This window comes from Gopherus evgoodei, chromosome 2 (genome assembly GCF_007399415.2).
Source record: "Gopherus evgoodei ecotype Sinaloan lineage chromosome 2, rGopEvg1_v1.p, whole genome shotgun sequence".
Lineage (NCBI taxonomy): Eukaryota > Metazoa > Chordata > Testudines > Testudinidae > Gopherus > Gopherus evgoodei.
Genome location: NC_044323.1, coordinates 33,749,913 through 33,769,389, shown reverse-complemented (window position 1 = coordinate 33,769,389; position 19,477 = coordinate 33,749,913). Strand labels below are relative to the sequence as shown.

General features: G+C 38.6%; 1 protein-coding gene across 2 annotated transcripts in view; it reads left to right on the top strand.

Annotated features, from left to right (window-relative positions):
* MYO3A (myosin IIIA) overlaps nt 1-19,477 on the top strand; it is a 205,548-nt gene that overhangs the window by 116,626 nt on the left and 69,445 nt on the right. For both annotated transcript variants that reach the window (XM_030550332.1, XM_030550333.1), the window contains 9 exons: nt 2,142-2,258; nt 3,108-3,212; nt 3,319-3,402; nt 4,717-4,919; nt 7,739-7,837; nt 7,938-8,052; nt 13,641-13,767; nt 14,650-14,860; nt 16,031-16,178. In XM_030550332.1, coding sequence (XP_030406192.1) covers nt 2,142-2,258; nt 3,108-3,212; nt 3,319-3,402; nt 4,717-4,919; nt 7,739-7,837; nt 7,938-8,052; nt 13,641-13,767; nt 14,650-14,860; nt 16,031-16,178 — 1,209 coding nt within the window. The remainder of the gene's footprint in view (nt 1-2,141; nt 2,259-3,107; nt 3,213-3,318; nt 3,403-4,716; nt 4,920-7,738; nt 7,838-7,937; nt 8,053-13,640; nt 13,768-14,649; nt 14,861-16,030; nt 16,179-19,477) is intronic.

Below are 19,477 nucleotides of genomic sequence, written 5' to 3'. Positions count from 1 at the left end.
CTTCTGCTAGATTGTTTAATGAGAGATGAGATTAGTTGTGTCTGGAGTTGTGCCCTCTTAATGCCAAAACATCCTCATGGGCAAGATTGTGAGCTGGTGTAAATTGGCATAGCACCACTGACTTCAGTGGAGCCATGCCAGTTTACTCTGGCCAAGGATCTGGTCCATGATGATGATTTAGCTTTAAGATGGGGCAACTCTAGATACAACATATCCATTTCCACCTTCATCTGGAGTTGTCCCAGATTAATATTAACACTTCATCATAGGGGCCAGATTCTCAGCTGGCATAAACCACTGGAGCATCACTGAAGTCGATGGTGCTATGCCAGTTTACACCAGCTCAGGATCTGGCCACGTAAGACCAACTTTTGCAGCATTTTAGATACTTAAAATAGTGCTGTTTGCGTAAGTTTGAAAAGTAGATCCCTTTTGTGACAAGCAACATGGAAGGAAAAGAACACTGTGACCAAAAATTCTGCTTTTAAAGTTTTTCCTCCTGGGGTGCTACTTAGCAATAACCTCAGTGCCACAGTTATTTCCCCATGTTCCATTTACCTCCTTTTTGCTAAGGAATGCAATCATAGGGCTTAAATCTCCTCTTTCTCTAGCTTGACAATAGTGCAACTCCATTTTCATCAGTGGAGTTACCTCAGATTTATACTAGTGTGTATGGAGAAGAGAATAATCAGGCCACAGTGTTTTACCTGCAGTTCAGAGGCAGTGGGTAGATGTGGATGAAATGCCAGTGTTGCTCTGCTGAATGGTTCAGGGACAGCTTCACAAGAGAATAAAATTCATAATCTCTATCTGCAAATTAAACTTCACTGACACATCAACCATTAGTGAGCCCTGAACTTGGCTCTTCGGTAGACATAGTGTGAGCACTGCTTAGTGATAACAGCACTTATAGAGTGCTGTACATCTTCAAAGCACTGTACAAACATTAGCTGAGCAACTATCCCATTAATTAGCTAATCAAGGCTATTCATCCAATGGGTAGAGCTCAAATCCAAACATTTCTTTATATTCAGAATAGCCATATGCTTACAGTAAGATTTCTACTGTTTGCCAAGGAGTCCATTCAGCAAAAGCCACACCATGCTCATAAAAAGAGATGATATTCAGTATATTGAAAGGTTTGGTTCAAAACAAGAAAAAGGATCGATTTCCAAACCCATGAAATACTTTCATCTTGTTTCTCCTGTGGGAGTAAATGTTGCAGCTTCTTCAGTTTCCCCCTATTTTTCCTTCTTTCAGATACAGTTGAGAATTGAACTGTCTGTATCAAATTTACACTCAGCACAGTTTGGGGGGGTGGTGATTCTAAGAAACCTTTTCACTCCTGATGCTGATCCAGCAGGTAATTGAAACATCATCGCATGTAACTTAGAGTACTTCAAGGACTGCTCTAAGTTACCCCAGGCTACAGCCAGCTGGTGCCTCAGCTAAGGATTTGACAGAGCACCCTTTTCTGCCTCTTTTTGGCTTCCTCTGTGGAAAATAGGAGTGAGACAAGTGGCAAAGAGTTGGTTTACCAGCATTGTGCCACCCTAGGATTTTCCCTTGCCGGGGGAAATCAGCTTCCAATTTATGGCAACTTTCTGTTTGCTTTTCACTGCTGAGGCAGTAAAAAAACTGACATCAGACCAGATCAAGTGCTGATCCCAGAGTGTGTTAATATATGAATATGTTCCAACTAGTATCTATTTATTTATATTGCTTACCCTACTCCAAGGAGTGCACATTTAAACGTGCAGTGTAAAAAGTTTCAGAAAGATCCAAACAGATGGACTTCTATGTCTATATGATCAGAACTGAAGAAACAATCTGAGAACTTGGAATGGCAGGTCTGAATTGAGTCTAATGAGCTTTGCATAGAACAATGATGTGAATCCTCGGGATAGAGAGTTTAAAAAAAGAGATTAGGGAGTCATAAATGAATAACATTGATTGAGTTACTGCATTATTAATTAGTTAATATTTGTACAATGATCTGAAGATATGTGTTTATGTGATTCATAGAGGATGGGGTTACAAAAATATTATGGCCTCTAAATGCCACTATGTTTGAAGGTACCAATGTGTTTCTAAGCACTAACTTGAACATGCCTTGGCTTTCCTATTCTTTTTTACAACAGAATACAGTAACGGAGCAGTTGCAGAAGAGCTATGCCAGGGATCAGATCTACACATATGTAGGAGACATTCTCATCGCTGTCAATCCATTTAGGAACTTAAACCTTTATTCTGCACAGGTGTGAAGAAAGAGTTTCAGTTGTGTTTTCTTGTAGTGATTTCCAGTGAAATCTGAAAATTCATATTAAATGCTAATACCACTCATGATGTTTAATACAACATCTAAGTAACAGAATTATCAATAAATCATCACCTAGCATGCACATGTACATATATATTGATATTAATGGTTTCAATTCTATATGCTGAATTCCTGAGCATAAATGAGACAGTTTGTCTCTCATGCACACTCTCTCTCTCCTTTTTATATGCACACACACAGAGTCAAGCCCTGTGTACAATAAGTTCCCCAAATTCCATTTATCTTGTTTTCTGATAGAGGCTTATACCACACAATGTTACTCCTCATTGTGCTTCACACTAAGAGCCTGGCTCTCCCATTTACTTCAGTTGTACACCAGTGTAATTGATGTTACCTGTGCAATGGGTGACTGATATGACAATCTGGATCAAATAAAAGTTTGTTATCCTTTGTTATCGGTTATGGAAAGTAAAGAAAAGAACATCTGCTAAGGGTTGCCACCTGAAAACATACCAAAATACTAAATGGGTATATGAAAAGAAAATTGTATGAAATGGTAATTCAATGCTTTGTGCCTGAAAACATGAAATTTTGATCTAATTATTTTGATTTCATATTTTACATAATCAAGGTATGATGAGATTTTAAAGTATACCAGTTCCTTTTTAATAGTATTTAAAATATAATACAAAGGATCCATTGGTCCACAATATAGTAATAATAATTAATAATTCTTTATGAAGAAATATAATGAAAACATGATAAAATAATACAAAAATTGATATTAAAGGAACTCAGAAAACATTTGCAGTGTTCTGACCCTCAGCATTCCAAACTGTATATTGGAGCAAAGCGGACTGCCAATCCTCCCCACATCTTTGCTGTGGCTGACATTGTATACCAATCCATGGTAACATACAACTCAGATCAGGTAAAGGTATTTATTTACACAATCAGATTTATGTGTCATACCCTTTGCTCTGCTGAGAAGGATGCAATGAGGACAAATGCACTTCTGCTCTTGTTTTCTTCTTCAGTGTATTGTCATTTCTGGGGAAAGTGGAGCTGGCAAGACGCAGAGTGCCCACCTCCTGGTTCAGCAGCTCACGGTCTTGGGAAAGGTATGTTTTTAAAGTGGGTGCTCCCACAAGTCTCTCTGAAGCCTGAAACCTGAACAGATTGGAACATAATCTTAAACCTGCAGTATATTTTACAGACTCCAAATACCCTAATTCTGCATTGGAATCTGCTAGCGGAGGATTGAGGATAAGATGTGAAAAAGGTGATGTGGCCCAGGACAATATTACCTTCTCCGGACAACCTTTCCAGTGTCAGAGAGGGGGTGATGTGCCTCCCCCAGCTCAACCCTGCCTTAGTCCACTTGGAAACAATATTGGAATGCTGTAAAATATTACACAACACAGTGAAAGTTTTACCCTTCTTGGGCAATTGTCTGCCTTAGGGACTGTCCTACATTTTCCCAAAAAGTACCATGTAGGATTCTGTTTCACCTTTTGACATGCTCACCTCACTTAAGCAATGGATTGTTGTCAGTGTCACAATCTTTCCGTATGATTCAGACCAGAAAGGCTGACTTGATGGTTTGGCTCCTTAAAGCAAATCGCAAGTATGCCTGAATCTGGGTCACATCTTGAGAGTTTTGCATATTAAAGGCTGGGTACAGTGAGCAGTGGCACATTCAGCAAGTAAAGGTCACTGCACTAGAATGTCTTCTTAAGCCTGCAGGAGTATCTTCCCTAGAATAACAGTAGGAAGATGGGTATCTAATGGGGAAAATAATTGGCCCAATATTAAGAGAAGAGTGAAGGCACGAAGTCTGTGCTGAAAATGAGTGTGTGGGTGAATTCTTGGCCTCACTGAAGTAATTGGGAATTATACCATTGAATCCCACTGAGATCAGTGAATCCAGGATTTCACTCTACGTCTTAAGCCCTTGTTTTAAGCATACAGTAAAACAGACTGAGGTGTTCCTTTACCATGGTAATTGGTGAGGTATAAAAACCTGGGATGGATAGTTGGATGGATAAAAATTAAGGTAAGTACAGTACAGTAAGGTACTTAGGCAAGTCCCTAGCTTTAAGCACGTCGCAGTCCCATTACCTAAGTACTGTATTGATATGCTTAAAGCTGGGTATGTGTTTAAGAACCTTGCTGAATTGGGGCCTGTGTGGGCAAGGAAAAGGGCTTTGCCCCTAGGTGCAGGAGAAAAAAAGAAGGAAGGGAATTCTTTCTCATTACAGAGATCTGTGTTTATTGTGATACCTAAATAAAGATTCCAGAAGTACACAGAATAAACAAACAATAACTCTCAATACCAGATGTAAATGGAAAGACCCATTTGAAAAGTTATTTTGGTATTATTCTTGAGAATGTTTTAATCAATAACTTTTCTGTATGTTGGCATTTATATCTAGGCTAATAATAGGACTCTCCAGGAGAAGATACTCCAAGTGAACAATCTTGTAGAGGCATTTGGAAATGCAGGCACTATTATCAATGATAACTCCAGCAGATTTGGAAAGTACTTGGAAATGAAATTCACTTGTGGAGGAACTGTAGTAGGAGCTCAAATTTCAGAATACCTCCTTGAAAAATCCAGAGTTGTCCATCAGGCTGTGTAAGTAAAAAGGAACAATTGACCCATTTTAAAGTAAACAAAGCAGGTGTGCAATATGGGAAATCTTTTATCATATTCAAGTATAAGATTAGCAAGGTTTTTTTCTTTCAAATAAACAAGAGGTTGCTAGGTTCTAAAGGTATAACTTAAATTAAAACAGCTTACAGTATATTTTATTACAGTCTGGTTTATTTAAACAGGTCTGTTTTTAAAAAATTCTTGCATATATTGTATAGCAAAAAGGATAAACATGTGGGCAGGACTAAAGGTATTCAAATACGTTTAACTCTGCATTTCCTTATACAAGTACTGTAGTGCACTCTCTTTGTCAGAAAAGTTCAACTTACTCAAAAGCAAAACCATGTAAAACTTCAGAGCCTACAGGTCCACTCAGTCCTACTTCTTGTTCAGCCCATTGCTGAGACAAACAAGTTTGTTTACATTTACAGGAGATAATGCTGCACACTTGTTATTTACAATGTCACCAGAAAGTGAGAACAGGTATTCGCATGGCACTTTTGTAGGCAGCATTGCAAGGTATTTACGTGTCAGATATGCCAAACATTCGTATTCCCCTTTATGCTTTGGCCACCATTCCAAAAGACATGCTTCCATGCTGATAACATTTGTTTAAAAAAAGTGTTAATTAAATTTGTGACTGAATTCCTTGGGGGAGAAATGTATGTCCCCTGCTCTGTTTAACCTGCAGTCTGCCATATATTTCATGTTACAGCAGTCTCAGTGATGATCCAGCACATGTTGTGCATTTTAAGAACACCTTCACAGCTGATTTGACAAAACGCAAAGAAGGTACCAATGTGAGATTTCTAAAGATAGCTACAGCACTCGACCCAAGGTTTAAGAATTTGAAGTACCTTCCAAAATCTGAGAAGGACGAGGTGTGGAGCATGTTTTCAGAAGTCTTAAAAGAGCCACATTCTAATGTGGAAACTACAAAACCTGAAGCACCAAAAAAGAAAATCAACCTTCTTCTAGTGGCTTCTGACTCAGATAATTAATATGAATATACATTGGTCCACACTGCTTTGGATTGTTATCGAGCAGAACCCGTTATCAGCATGGACGCATGCCCCCTGGAATAGTGAGTGAAGCATGAAGGGACATATGAATCTTTAGCGCATCTGGCACGTAAATATCTTGCAATGCTGTCTACAACAGTGCCATTAGAACATTTGTTCTCACTTTCAAATAACATTATAAAAAAGAAGCGAGCAGCATCATCTCCTGCAAATGTAAACAAACTTGTTTGTCTGAGCGATTGGCTGCATAAGTAGGACTGAGTGGACTTGCAAAATTTTACATTTTTTAACTTTGAATGCAGGTTTTTTTGTACATAATTTTACATTTATAAGTTCAACTTTTATGATAAAGAGATTGCACTACAGTTCTTGTATTATGTGAACTGAAAAATAGTTTTATTTTTTTACAATGCAGATATAATGTGAGCACTGTACACTTTGTATTCTGTGTTGTAATTGAACTCAATATATTTGAAAATGTAGAAAACATCAAAAAAAATTAAATAAATAGAATTTTATTATAAACATTCAGATTAATTGCATGATTAATCACAATTAATTTTTTTAATCACTTGACAGCCCTAGTTTAAATTAAGCCCTTAATATGTTAAGTGTATTGTTTGGATTACTTTTCCTTTAATTTCCCCTTAGTAATGTAACTTGTATGCATAATATTTGGTTAAATCCTGGAGATTCTAATATAATTTTGCTTATACAGGAGTATGAACCAAGTACACATATATATTTGTTAAGTGTGTGTGTGTGCGCGTGTATGTGTGTGTGTGTAATAAAATAACAAATGACAGAGAAATTAAACAACACTTCATAGAATAAATTCATATGAAAGTAAATTCCTGTACAATATCAGCTGTTTGTTTTCACATATAGTACATTAAAGTACAAAAAAAATAGTAGATTTTTTTTGTCATTAATAATAATGGCAAAAGATTAGAACTTGGCACAGGGAAATCTTGCTCCCGACTCTAATGTTAATATTTCCCTCACTGACGAAAACTGAAAGTGTTTCGATTCTATAGGAGCTTGTTACGTGAAGTACCTGTGTAACACAAATGGCTACCTCTGTTTCCTCTGAGCTGATTTAGCAAATACACAGTTTAAAGTTTGGTCTAGTTTTAGGAAACGCTGTTATTGACAATTTTTCCCCAATCGAACTTCAGTTATAGAATCTTGGATTTTTCAGAATAAATTCAGCATTTTCCCCTAAAATAATGGCTTGTATTGAACCTTTTCCTTGGGCTTGCTGATTTCTGATGAGGTCAGTGGGATCACTTAAACAGGATATGTCAGTAGAATGTGCTTAAATCCTTTTCTGAATCAGTCAAATCTCACAGAACCTTGCAGGATCAAACCCATAGTGAGAATGCAGCTCTGCCTGGGAGGGAAGATTTGAACAGAGTTCCTCTGGGCACAGTTAGTTTACTAAGGTTGTGCGCAATTTCCAAGATCTGACGGAGTATTTACTTATTGTACCAAACACCACAGTGCACAGTGCCGCATTTAGCTGCTTCTACATCATCTGCATTGGTAGATATGACACAAGAAAAGCTTGCACAGAAAAAGCTGGAGCTACTTAAAATCACTGCACCAAGTACTCAGCAGGTATAAATTGATGGAACTCCATTGACTTCAATAGAGCCATGTCAATTTACGGCAGCTGAAGATCTGGTATTTTTAATGATGTTTAACAATAGCAGTAATGCCATCAATAAATCTAGCAGTCCAACTTTGTTACTCAAATAATTGCTTTTGTTGTTTCAGGGGAGAGAGAAATTTCCATATTTTTTATTACATTTATGCTGGTTTAGCAGAAAAGAAAAAACTGGCACATTATAAACTGCCAGAGTATAAACCACCCAGGTAACACAGTTTCTTTTTACATAAATTGATTTCTAAGGAATACATTGTAGTTGGCTCAACCTCATTCGGATTATAATCCTTCGTTCCTCAACCCTTTCAGGTATCTGCAAAATGAACATCTCCGAACAGCTCAAGATTTTATGAACAACAATTTCTATAAGTCTCAGTTTGAATTAATTGAGCAGTGCTTCAAAGTAATAGGTTTTACCATGGAGGTGAGTGCTGATAACATTTCAATCTTTTTCATTTTTTTGAAACATTTCGGTGCTTCTTTCTGTGACAAGAGGTAATAAAGGGAAAATGCATACAAAGAATATAACTAATTTCCTTCACTATTTTTCTCATTTTGGCTAAAAATACAACCAGTTTCCTTCATTATATTGCTCACTTTAGCTATGATTCTTGGACATTTTTGGATATTCCATGGTCAGTTTGTCATTATATTGTTACATATTTTAATTATTTTAAAAGTTTTTAAGCATCTATATAGTAAGAAACTATTATTAGTGAACAGTACTATAAAATCAGTGGCCATAACACAGCTGAATATTTGAAAAAAGTTATTTACAAAATAAGTGCATAGAAAATAATGTTTGTAACTATTAATAAGCCTATAATTTTAGCCTGGTTAGTGTAAGCTCTATTCACTTTTTTAATTAGAGTTTGAAATAAGGAGCCTTTGGCAAGGATAGTTGAAATGCATTGAGCAGAACGAACCTGTCATGTCAGGGTGAGTCTTATCAATGACCAGGGGCGGCTCTGTGTTTTTGCCGCCCCAAGCACCTGACTGCTGCCCTCATGATGACCGGCACGCCGCCCCTCCAGACACACATGTGCTGTGCTGGTGCCTGGAGCCACTCCTGTCAATGACTACTAATTTAATCCATTCTTCTTTCTCATTGTCTCTTTTCACAGATATGTAGGCCACTGGTTCTCTCTTGTAAGCCTGTACCAGGTATAATTACAATAAATATCAGCCTGTTTCTGTTTAAAGTCTCCCTTCATCAATTGCTTTGAAACAAGGAATTTCATGTACCATTAGTAGAGGAGCTGCGTTATAATGTTGCTATTCATGATTATTAATATTTCTCAGCATACTGTGCGTAACACTGTTGGTGCCTAGTCCTGGAGGAGCAAGTCCAACAGGAAGGAGGTACTAAAAAAGAGTCAAATCTATAAAAATAGAATACTAGTTTACGAAAGAAAATCTGAGAGTTTTCTACAATTCCATGTGTGAGACTTTTCACAGGTCTAGTTTGGACAGAAAAGATATATATGGCTGATGACATGTTAACATTCAGCATGCCATCATTAAGGGTAATATTTTAGCTATGAAGAAATGTGTATAAACCTTTTCCCCTATGTTTAATAATACTTTCCTGGCTGTTTTGCCATTAATGATGTATTTCTTTGTTACTTACTGCAGCTTTTTTTCCATGGAAATTTTTGAATTGTTTGCAAAAAAATTAAAATCAGAAACAGCATTGACTGCTGTTTTATGACACTGGAGTTGTCAATAAGTAGCAAAAGTATCTCCCATCATGCACTGTAGTTTCCCTTCTTGAGGGAGGTGATGCATCATGGCTGTTATATGGAATCATGGGAGATGAAGTCTGACTGGAGAGCCTGTCACTTAAAGGAGAATGGGAGCATGAGACACCTTAACTACAACTCCCATGAGGCACTGAAGTGGCATTTCAGAATCCAAATATTTCATTTTTAGACATTGATTTTTTGACAAAAAATATCAATTTTTTCAATGGGAAATGGACACTTTTGCCAAAAAATTCATTTACTCAAAAATCCATTTTCTGCTGGAAATTTTTTTGACAGAAAACTTTCAATCAGCCCCATTACCTACCTTGCTGCAAACTATGTAGCCAAAGCAGATGAAAACTTTTAGCAGTGAACCTGAATTTTCATCTTTTTTTCCCAAGTCCATTCTCTTCTTCTTCTTTTTGATACTTATCCACAACTCCAGTGCAGTATAGCAGATGATAAGGTCCCAAAATCTCCTGTCAGCAGTACTTCCATATCTTCAGAACTAACCTACATGAATGTGAAGGTTGCAGAACTGTCATCAGCAGAGCCACCCTCATGACAGGACCTTGTGAGGCATGAAGTGTACAATGCAGTTACACCAGCCTGTTCCTGTTCCCCATGCTTAAACATTCATTTTGATTGATAAGAGCATCACCTGCATCTAGCAATGACCCGATATGGCCCAAAAGAGGGGGTGTCACTTCTGATATTTTGGAAGTTCACTGAGAAATGTGATTGGCCACACTATGCACAGTGCCAGCATGCATCTTCTAGTCACTTTGCAAAAGGTTGTGGGACAGTGTGCTTAGTTTCCGAGTGGATGGGGAAGGAGAGGCATAAAGAGTCTTCCTTGCTTTTTGAGCCTCCTATGAAAGACTCCATGGGGCTATTCCTCATGGAATTGGTAGCCTCTCAAAAGAGGGTGGGGCTCTTGTATGACCCACTTCCACCCCAGCTAGCAGAGAAGGCTGGGTACAGAGGGGTGTGGATATTGCACTCTCTTGAAGGGTGACACAGCAGTGGTGGTTCCCAAATCTCCCATGAGCTCCTGGAATCATTATACCTAATACAGGCATAATGTCTCCCTGCATTGCCACTGGGGCTGTGTGTCTCCGCACCATACCCTTTGTAGAACTGTGGCTGTATGCCAGGAATCAAGCTCTGTATGCACAGAGACTGCTACTTTTTGTCTAGAGAAAGATGCTGCATCAGAAAGAGGCTCCTCCATGGAAAGGTGCAATAATGTATCCCTAACCTTTGACGTTTCATCATGGTGCACAGAGGAGTTTCTCTATATATCCACAATTCTTGTTCTATTAACAGGAGTCCTGAACATAGTCTTGTGCATTCTGATTAAAATGGAACCAACATGTTTTTATGAAATCCCTCTTTTAAACTGGCTAGCATGCTGTAATGGTAACTACATGCTCTATACTTTGCTCTCTGTCCTAAACCCACACTGTTTTACTTAAGATTGCATGACAAAAATAAGAGGAAAAGACTGCCTCGGGTGCACAATAATCATTCTGTACTAGACAGATCAACCAGATTTAACATCTACTTGAAAAGGGCACAAAAATGTCCGTTGCTATACCCATTATACAACATAGTGGCAAAAGTCAAGTTATCCATTTCTTTGAATTTCCTCCACATTCTTAGGCTTGAAATGAAAATAATCACTTTACAAACATACATACTGTGTGCCAATCATCCTAAGAGTAATTTTTAGAGTAAGCTTTTTTAGTTGGCTTTGGAGTAACTGGAATAATTAATTTTCATTAAGTATTGGATTTGTGCTGGATTCAATTCTGAAAGTGTTGAAAATAAGATCAAATATTTTTGAGCAATAAAGGTAATTAAGAATTTTATCTGAATAATTGATGCCAGCATGTTACAAAATATTATGATATAAAATATTGTGGAGTGATGAGTAGCCCATCTGATAAAATGCTTGTCCAAATACTCTGCACCCTTAAGAAAAATAACAGCCCCAAATTCTACTTTAACCCTAATCTACATTACAGAAAATAAAACTGGCTGACTCTGCTTTGAAAATGACCAGAAATCATCAAATATGGAGATGAGTATTTAAGTTTACAGCTAGATCAAAGCCAAAACCACAAGGAAAGCATTACTTTATATATTACTATTACAGTTTTACTTGTCATTCATTATTATTTAAGGTCACTTACTATATATGTCACTTAAAATTTACATTGTGATTACAAACATTGGCCCCAGATCAGGAAAAAATCCCCATTCAGGACAGCAATTAAGCACATACTTAACTTGAAAACAGTGGGATTTAGGCACACGCTTAAAATGAAGTGTGTGTTTAAAGTGTTATCCTGAATATGGATGAGCTTAAGGACCTGAATAAGTGCTTCCCTGAATCAGGACTATATAGTGTCTGATTCTTCTCCTAGTGAAACACTGTTTCTGTTGACTTCAGTGGGCACAGGATTTGACCTGTTATAAAACTCATTCTTTGTTCCAAGAAGCCTCCAGCCTTAGGACTAGATCATGCCTTCAGGCACAGCAAGAGCTGGTATGGAATTGCTCCTGAACTCTCTGGTGTACAGAGGGAGAAACACAACCACTATGTCATCCCTTTATGGGATGCAGCCTGCTCCTCTCTGCATGCTAATCTAGTTCTAAGCTATTGCAGAAGTGGGGTTAGGCCACGTTCCCACCTCCTCCTTGCCCCCTATTTGGTGCCAGGCATCCCCTGAGCACTAGCAGTAGAGTATGGTATGAGGAGAATGGGATAGATGTATTCCTGGAAGAGAGTGTATGGTGGACAAGAAGAATGAGTGTCAAGTATCAGGAGGTAGCTGTGTTAGTCTGGATCTGTGAAAGCAGCAAAGAATCCTGTGGCACCTTATAGACTAACAGACTTTTTGGAGCATGAGCTTTCATGGGTGAATACTCACTTCGTCGGATGCATGTCAAGAAGAATGAGACTGCTCCAGGCTTGGGAAGCAGAGTGCTAGAAGGCATGGAGTGAGGAAAGGGAGCCGACTGAACACAGAGTGAGGAGAGTAAGAGGCAATGAGAGCAAAAATAGAGATGGAGATAAAGATTGTGAAGGACTTTGAATGTGAGAACAAAGAGCTTGAATTAGATGTCAGAGAGGAAGCCTCTGAAGTGGTTCAAAGATAGGGGTGCTTTGGTCTTACTGATGGAGAGAGGAGAGCATGATGAAAATACTATAGCTAATTTAACTGTACTTGTCCTCGGCAGGAGTTCTCAACCTTGTCAGGCAATTGCATCAATTTACTAAAATAAGATCTCATGTGTATCAGCTGCCGTGATCATTGATCTGGTCAGCCAGTGACTCCTGTTCAGCTGTGTGTGCTCCAGGACAGTCCAGGCTCCACTATAAATGAGGAGGCAGTCAATAGCAACATGTTAGGGCCTGTAGCGGGATGGATCCCTGCTCCTGCCCTGAGGGGTTAAAAACAGTCCTGGGAGGGGGTTGTGACTGGAGAAAGCAGCTTTTAGGCTGGGTTGATTGGGGAAAGTGGCTGCAGCTGGGGCCATGCCCCAAACAGACTCAGCTGGCCCTATAAAGGCAGAGAAGCCGGGGCAGACAGAGTCTCCCTCTGCCTGTAGAGGGAGAGTCTCTCTCTCTGTATTCAGAAAGAGACTGGCCTGGCTGCAGGGAGCTAGAGACAGAGTACCTAAGTGGAGCAGGGCTGGGGAAAGGCCGAGGAGCTGGGGAGCCCCAGCCTGGAAAGCCCCAGGCTGCAGCCTAGCAGAAGGCCAAAGGGTACTAGGGGTTGCAGAGGGCAGCCCAGGGGTAGGCCAAGGCAGCAGGTCCAAACCCTCCTTTCCGGTGATGAGTAGGCTGATACTGCAGTTTGCCCCAAGGCATGGGGCTAGACGATGACTGGTAGTAGCCTTTTACTGAGGTGAGGTGGGAATAGTGGGTGGGGGTTCCCTGGGGAGGGGAGATTCTAAGACTGAGGGGTTAGTGCCGAGGGGCAGCACCAGGTAGAAGGGCACTGGGTCCAGAGGGGGACACTGGAGCCAGAGGACAGGCGGATCACCGGCCTGCAGAGGGTGCTCCAGAGCTGGAATGAGCTAATTCCTGAAGTCACCAGCAGGAGGCGCCACCGGGGTGAGTCCACACCTATACAGGGCCCAGTACAGATGCTTATCTTCAAGATATGAAAAAGGGGTATAGAATACCTGTTATTGCAGCCTAAAGTACCAAATGTAAAACTATAAATGGCTACATTTTTAATCTCCTTTTCAGGAACTTGGCAGTGTGTACAGTATTCTTGCTGCAATTTTAAATGTGGGTAACGTTGAGTTTTCTTCAGTGGTATCCGAGCACATGATTGACAAGAGCAATATTTCCAATCCAGTCGCACTTGAGAATTGTGAGTTCTCTTTCCTTTGATTTAAGATTAAAATTCTGTAATGTTTTAGCAAGCAGGGAGATTTTATCACGTTAGATTTATCTATAAAAACTGTATTCAGATGGAAATTTTGCAAGACTAATTAAAATACAACAGTTCAATTCATGCCAAATCCACATTAATAAAAATGTAAAAAGAAGGGTTTCTTTCATATTTATGTGTGTACAAATTATTTACTTTTTGTGTCCATCCACATAGTTTATTCAGATAGCGTGACTGTTACTGGGGATGTGTGCAAAGCAAAATGGAATTTTCATGATTTTTGCCAACATTTAAACTTTTTATGAAAAATGTCATCAAAATTTTGAATTTTATTTTTTTACCAGCTCTACCTCCTACAATGTTTATCTAGAGGAGGTAGAGCTGGGCTACCTGCCTTGTGGGTCATAATGGGCTTACAGTGGAAAAGCATCCACAGGGAAGCTGCTACGCCTCCTCCTATATGAATGAGGGGAAGTAAGGGGTTGGACTAGATGACCACCTGAGTCTCTTCCAACCCAAATCATCTATGATTCTAATGAGTGGAGAGAGGGTGGAGCTTTGATGCTGTCCCCAACACATTGGCCAGCATGGCTGAGCTGTCACTTAAGGGAAAGTAATCTGCACCTGGGAAAGGGCTGGTGCACCTGACTTCCCTACCCTGGAGCAAGAAGGGAATTAGCTACAGATTATGGCTAAGTCTCTCATCTGCTCTTAGGGCAGCACAATTCCACTCAGCCCCATAACCAAGACACATTGTACTGTTACAATCCAGCCCTCAGAAATCAAGAAATATCTCCTTCCTCCAAAAATATACCTGTGGATTATGCGTATGTCTTAACAGTACATCTGTTCACTTTCTAGGTGCTTCCTTGCTGTGCATTCAGTCAGATGAACTGCAAGAAGCTCTCACCTCCTACTGCGTGGTGACTCGAGGGGAAACCATTATCCGTCCCAACACCGTGGAAAAAGCTATTGATGTCAGAGATGCCATGGCCAAAGCATTATATGGGCGTCTCTTTAGTTGGATAGTCAATCGCATCAATACATTACTCAAGCCTGAGAAACTTTTAAGGTAAAGGGACATTTTTCCTGTAGAAAAATTATCTCTTTGCAATGTGAAATGTATGATTTGTATAACTACATGTTCTATATACTTTACAGAACATCTGGACACAGAATAGTCGTGATATAATATTTCATTAGCTTGTTCAGATCTATAACATTTAGCTCTTATCAGATGAAGGAAGGATTTATAACTTTTATACCTATGCTAATAATTTCTGATCATATACATTTTTTCATTAGTAGTATGCAATAGACATACAGTAAATTGCTGTAATACTGGCATCTTGGCATTTCTGTATAGATTAACTGGGTGAAATTCTGATCTCAGTTATTCCCATGTAAATTAGGAGTAAGGCTACTGGAGTTATGTAACAGATATTTTTGCTTTAGATGATTTACTCATAACACTTAGGGCCAACCCTGCCATTCGTCTGTAGATTAATTAGGCCACATTCTGATCTCATTTGCACCCATCCTTCTGGTGTTCGTCTTATTATTATTAAGTATTTATATATATTATGATAGTGTAAGATCAAATTTTCATACTTCAGTGCCTAAAGCTAGGCTTCTAAATACCTGTTGCATGCACCTCATTTCAAATTTAAACTCCTATCTTAATCTTAATATTTAAAACAGGTATATAGGTGCATAAAAATGAATGTAGGGGCCTCTCTGCAGACAATATATTTTGAAAAGTCAGCCCTAAGCATTATAAGCAAATAATCTGAGGGAAGAAATACCTAGTATCTAATTACAAGCCTATTTTATTACCATAGAAACAAAAAGCAACTGTTTCACTTGCAAAGAGTCCTTGTGTGTCACTTGTGAACCATAGTCTGTTTTTTCGTGATAGGCTTAAATGTATTTCCTATTAGTTTAAACCTGAAATTGGAAATCCTGCTTGTCTTTGCCAGCTGAGTTTATCCACACTTACAGTAAATAAATTATGTTTGACACATACAGTCATCCTTAGATTTACATGTACTATTGTATTGCATATTAGAATTGATCATTCTATTAAGATTTATCTGATTGGGCAAAATTCATCCTTATGTAACTCCCAGGGTCAGTGATAAATTTGGCCCATTATTTATTTTCTTGAAACAATAATGAAGCTAGGTATTATGTAAAATAATGGAGATAAAAATATGAAGAGCTTTTTAAATTATTTTTTCAGCGAAAATGATGATGAGTTGAACATTGGGATTCTTGATATCTTTGGCTTTGAAAATTTCAAAAAAAATTCTTTCGAACAACTGTGTATCAACATTGCCAATGAACAGATTCAGTTCTACTTCAATCAACATGTATTTGCCTGGGAACAGGTAGGTTTGGGGATATTTTATTGAGCTTAGTAGCGCTTAACATAAAATATCTGACCCAAAAAAGCTAGACTTGTCTTTCCTCTTAAGAAGCACAGAATAGTAGTCTATAACAGACTGCTTTCTGTCTATACCTTATGTGAAGAACTGTTGGATTGCTATTTGTAATTTAAATGTCCATCTAAAATGCATTAAACTTCAAATTTACAGTTGCTAGGCAACAGAGCACAGAAATAATTGGTTTGATTCAAATGCATTGTTGTTTTGTTGAGGAATAATATGCACTATGTAATTTATGGTTCAACAGCAAAAAGCAGCAATGCCAAATAGTACATATTTTTTGAAGAATGACTTTCCTAATAGCATACTAATAAGCTTTTTAACACTGAATTCCAATAATAAAAATCATAATAATTGCAATTATTTGGATCTCATTTAGGAATTTGTTCTCCTAAACCAACTGATGGAAGATTTACTTTGATTACACTATATAATTTGATTTAAAAGATGGAGGAAAAATTAGGTGTTGTAATTAAGAAAGCTAATGAACTTGAAAGGGTCAGTAGAAAAACTGTAAAAAGACCATAAGGAGTTTATACAATGATTAAATGAAAATTAAGTTAAACAGTTTTAAATTGTTAGCCAATTAATTCTCTTATTTGAGAAAACATGTTTCAACAAAAAACAGAAGTACTGCCCAATACTGCATGTCCTGGGTAATCAACCCTCTCGCATTTTAGGTTTAGAGAGTGAAAAGATACTTTCTCTGCATTATTGGATGAAATTTCAGATGTATATTTTTGAAAAGCATTTTGTCACCCACCCTCATAATTTTTAATTACTAATACTAATTCAGGGTTTTGCCCAAACTGTTTATCATTCTTGGTTTTGTAGATAATAGATATGTAAGTTTGGGGAAGTATCTCTCTCTCTCTCTCTCTCTCTCTCTCTCTCTCTCTCTCTCTCTCTCTCTCTCTCATTTTTGTGTATAAATAAAAGGAAAATAGTACTTTATGGCAAACATATTTGATAGTTCCCAATTATTTCAAAGGCAACACAGTGATGTGGAGTTAGATGTAGCCTTTTGGGAGTGATTGTATATCTTCATGAAGAAGATTTTCCAGTTACACCAGAAGGATCATCTTTTTTCTTGGACTCCTCTAAGCCAAAGATGGTTTGACTTTGTCTGTGGCAACCACTTCAACAGTTTTGGTGCCAAAGCCTCCAGAAGCACCCAAGATGCAGATCACAGAAGGCTGAGTAGTTGGTTACTGCTGCCTCTGAGGTCTTAACGGGTTTAAAGGCCACGATGTGAAGAGAGAACAGCAGCAGATTGGAACAGTATACAAAGAACAGCTGCTTCTTTGTATATTGACTCAAAGGGGGGGTTTTAAGATCTTTGTTAATAAATTTCTAGAAGTATAACTAGAAAATGTATGCTGGAAAGCAATGTGAAAATTAACTATTAAAGAAGTCTTAAAGCCATTGTCTGCCCTGCAGATTAAAACATGCAGAATGTGCAACTACTAATACATTCCACCATATATAAGGACTTGTCTACCATATGGAAGGGCTTGTCCTTGATTAACTGTTCCTAATTAATGCCATGTTGTCATGCTATTCTATCTCCAATCTGAACCTTAGAGTCCAAAAAATTGGGGTACCAGCATGAATTCCTCTAAGCTTAATTACCTGCTTAGATCTGATACGCTGCCACCAACCAGGAATTCCAGTGCCTGGTACACTCAGGTCCCCCCAAAACCTTGCCCGGGGACCCCCAAGACCCAGACCCTCTGGATCTTAACACAAGGAAAGTAAACCCTTTCCCTCACCATGCCTCTCCTAGGCTTTCCCTCCCTGGGTTACCCTAGTAGATCACCGTGATTCAAACTCTTTGAATCATAACACAGAGAAATCAGGTTGGTTCCCCCTCCCTTTTCTCCCCCTCCCTGGGTTATCCTGGAGAGATAGACAGATTCAAGCTCCGTGAATCTAAACAAAGAGATTCCCCCTTCTCCCCTCCCTTCTCCTTCCCTATTAAGTACAGACTCAATTCCCTTGAGCCTCAACAAGGGGAAAAAATGAAGCAGGTCTTAAAAAGCAAAACTTTTAATAAAAAGAAAGAAAAAAAGTAAAAGTTGTCTCTGTAATTTAGATGGTAAAAGTTACAGGGTCTTTCAGCTTATAGACACTATAGAGAAGCCCCCCACCCCCAGCAAAATACAATTTAAAATACTTCCAGCAAACTATACATTTGCAAATATAGAAAACAATCAAAAGACTATAACCGCCTGTTCTACTTAATACTCACTATTTTGAATATATAAGAGATTGTAGCAGGGAGATTGGCAAGAAACCTGGTTGCATGTCTAGTCCCTTCCAGGACCCAGAGAGAACAAAGCAAAACCCAAAAACACAAACAAAGGCTTCCCTTCACCGAGATTTGAAAGTAGCTTGTTTCCTGATTGGTCCTCTGGTCAGGTGTCTGGTTCACTGTTTGTTAACCCTTTACAGGTAAAAGAGACATTAACCCTTAACTATCTGTTTATGACACATGTGTAGACACTATTATTCTGGAATAAGCAGTTTAAAAATCCTGTGAAAGGAGGCTCTATCACCCACCCTGGAATATCTCCATGCCTCAGTTACAATAGTAATACTCTCAGGCAACAAAGCTCAGTCCACCAAAGAAGCCAACCATTATCTGCTACTTCCCTGTATTAAAAAGCCAACATCTGGGAAAATGATAACAAGGCTACACTTCTTTCTGGAATAAGAGTGTCCACACATGGAGTTATTCAGAAAAAACACTGCACTTTAAATTCACATCCTGTGTTAACTATCAAGTGTAGAAAAGCCATAAGAGAAGAGAAATTTTGTAGCCAAACACGGAATTTTCACAGCAGATGCTCCTCTTCTGAAATTAGCATTGAACCATCATTCTGTTCACTGCAGGACAAAGGGCTTTGCAGTCGACAGACATCCACGTCCTAGGGTGTGCTCAGACACAAAGGTCTCAGTCTCTCTCTCCATCTTCTTTATTACCCACCTTTAATGTGCTTACCTTGCCTTGGGCTCCACTCTATTCAAGTGTAATCTGCCTTCAGTTTCCTTTGGGTATCTTTATATGTAGACTGCTGGCCAGGCATGAGTTAACTCAAATGTTCTTGTGTTATCACTTAGCCTGGTCTACACTACGGGGCTAGGTCGAATGTAGCCGCGTTAGGTTGATTTAAAAAGGACTGCATCCACACAACCAACCTTGTTCCATCGACCTAAAGAGCTCTTAAAATTGACTTCTG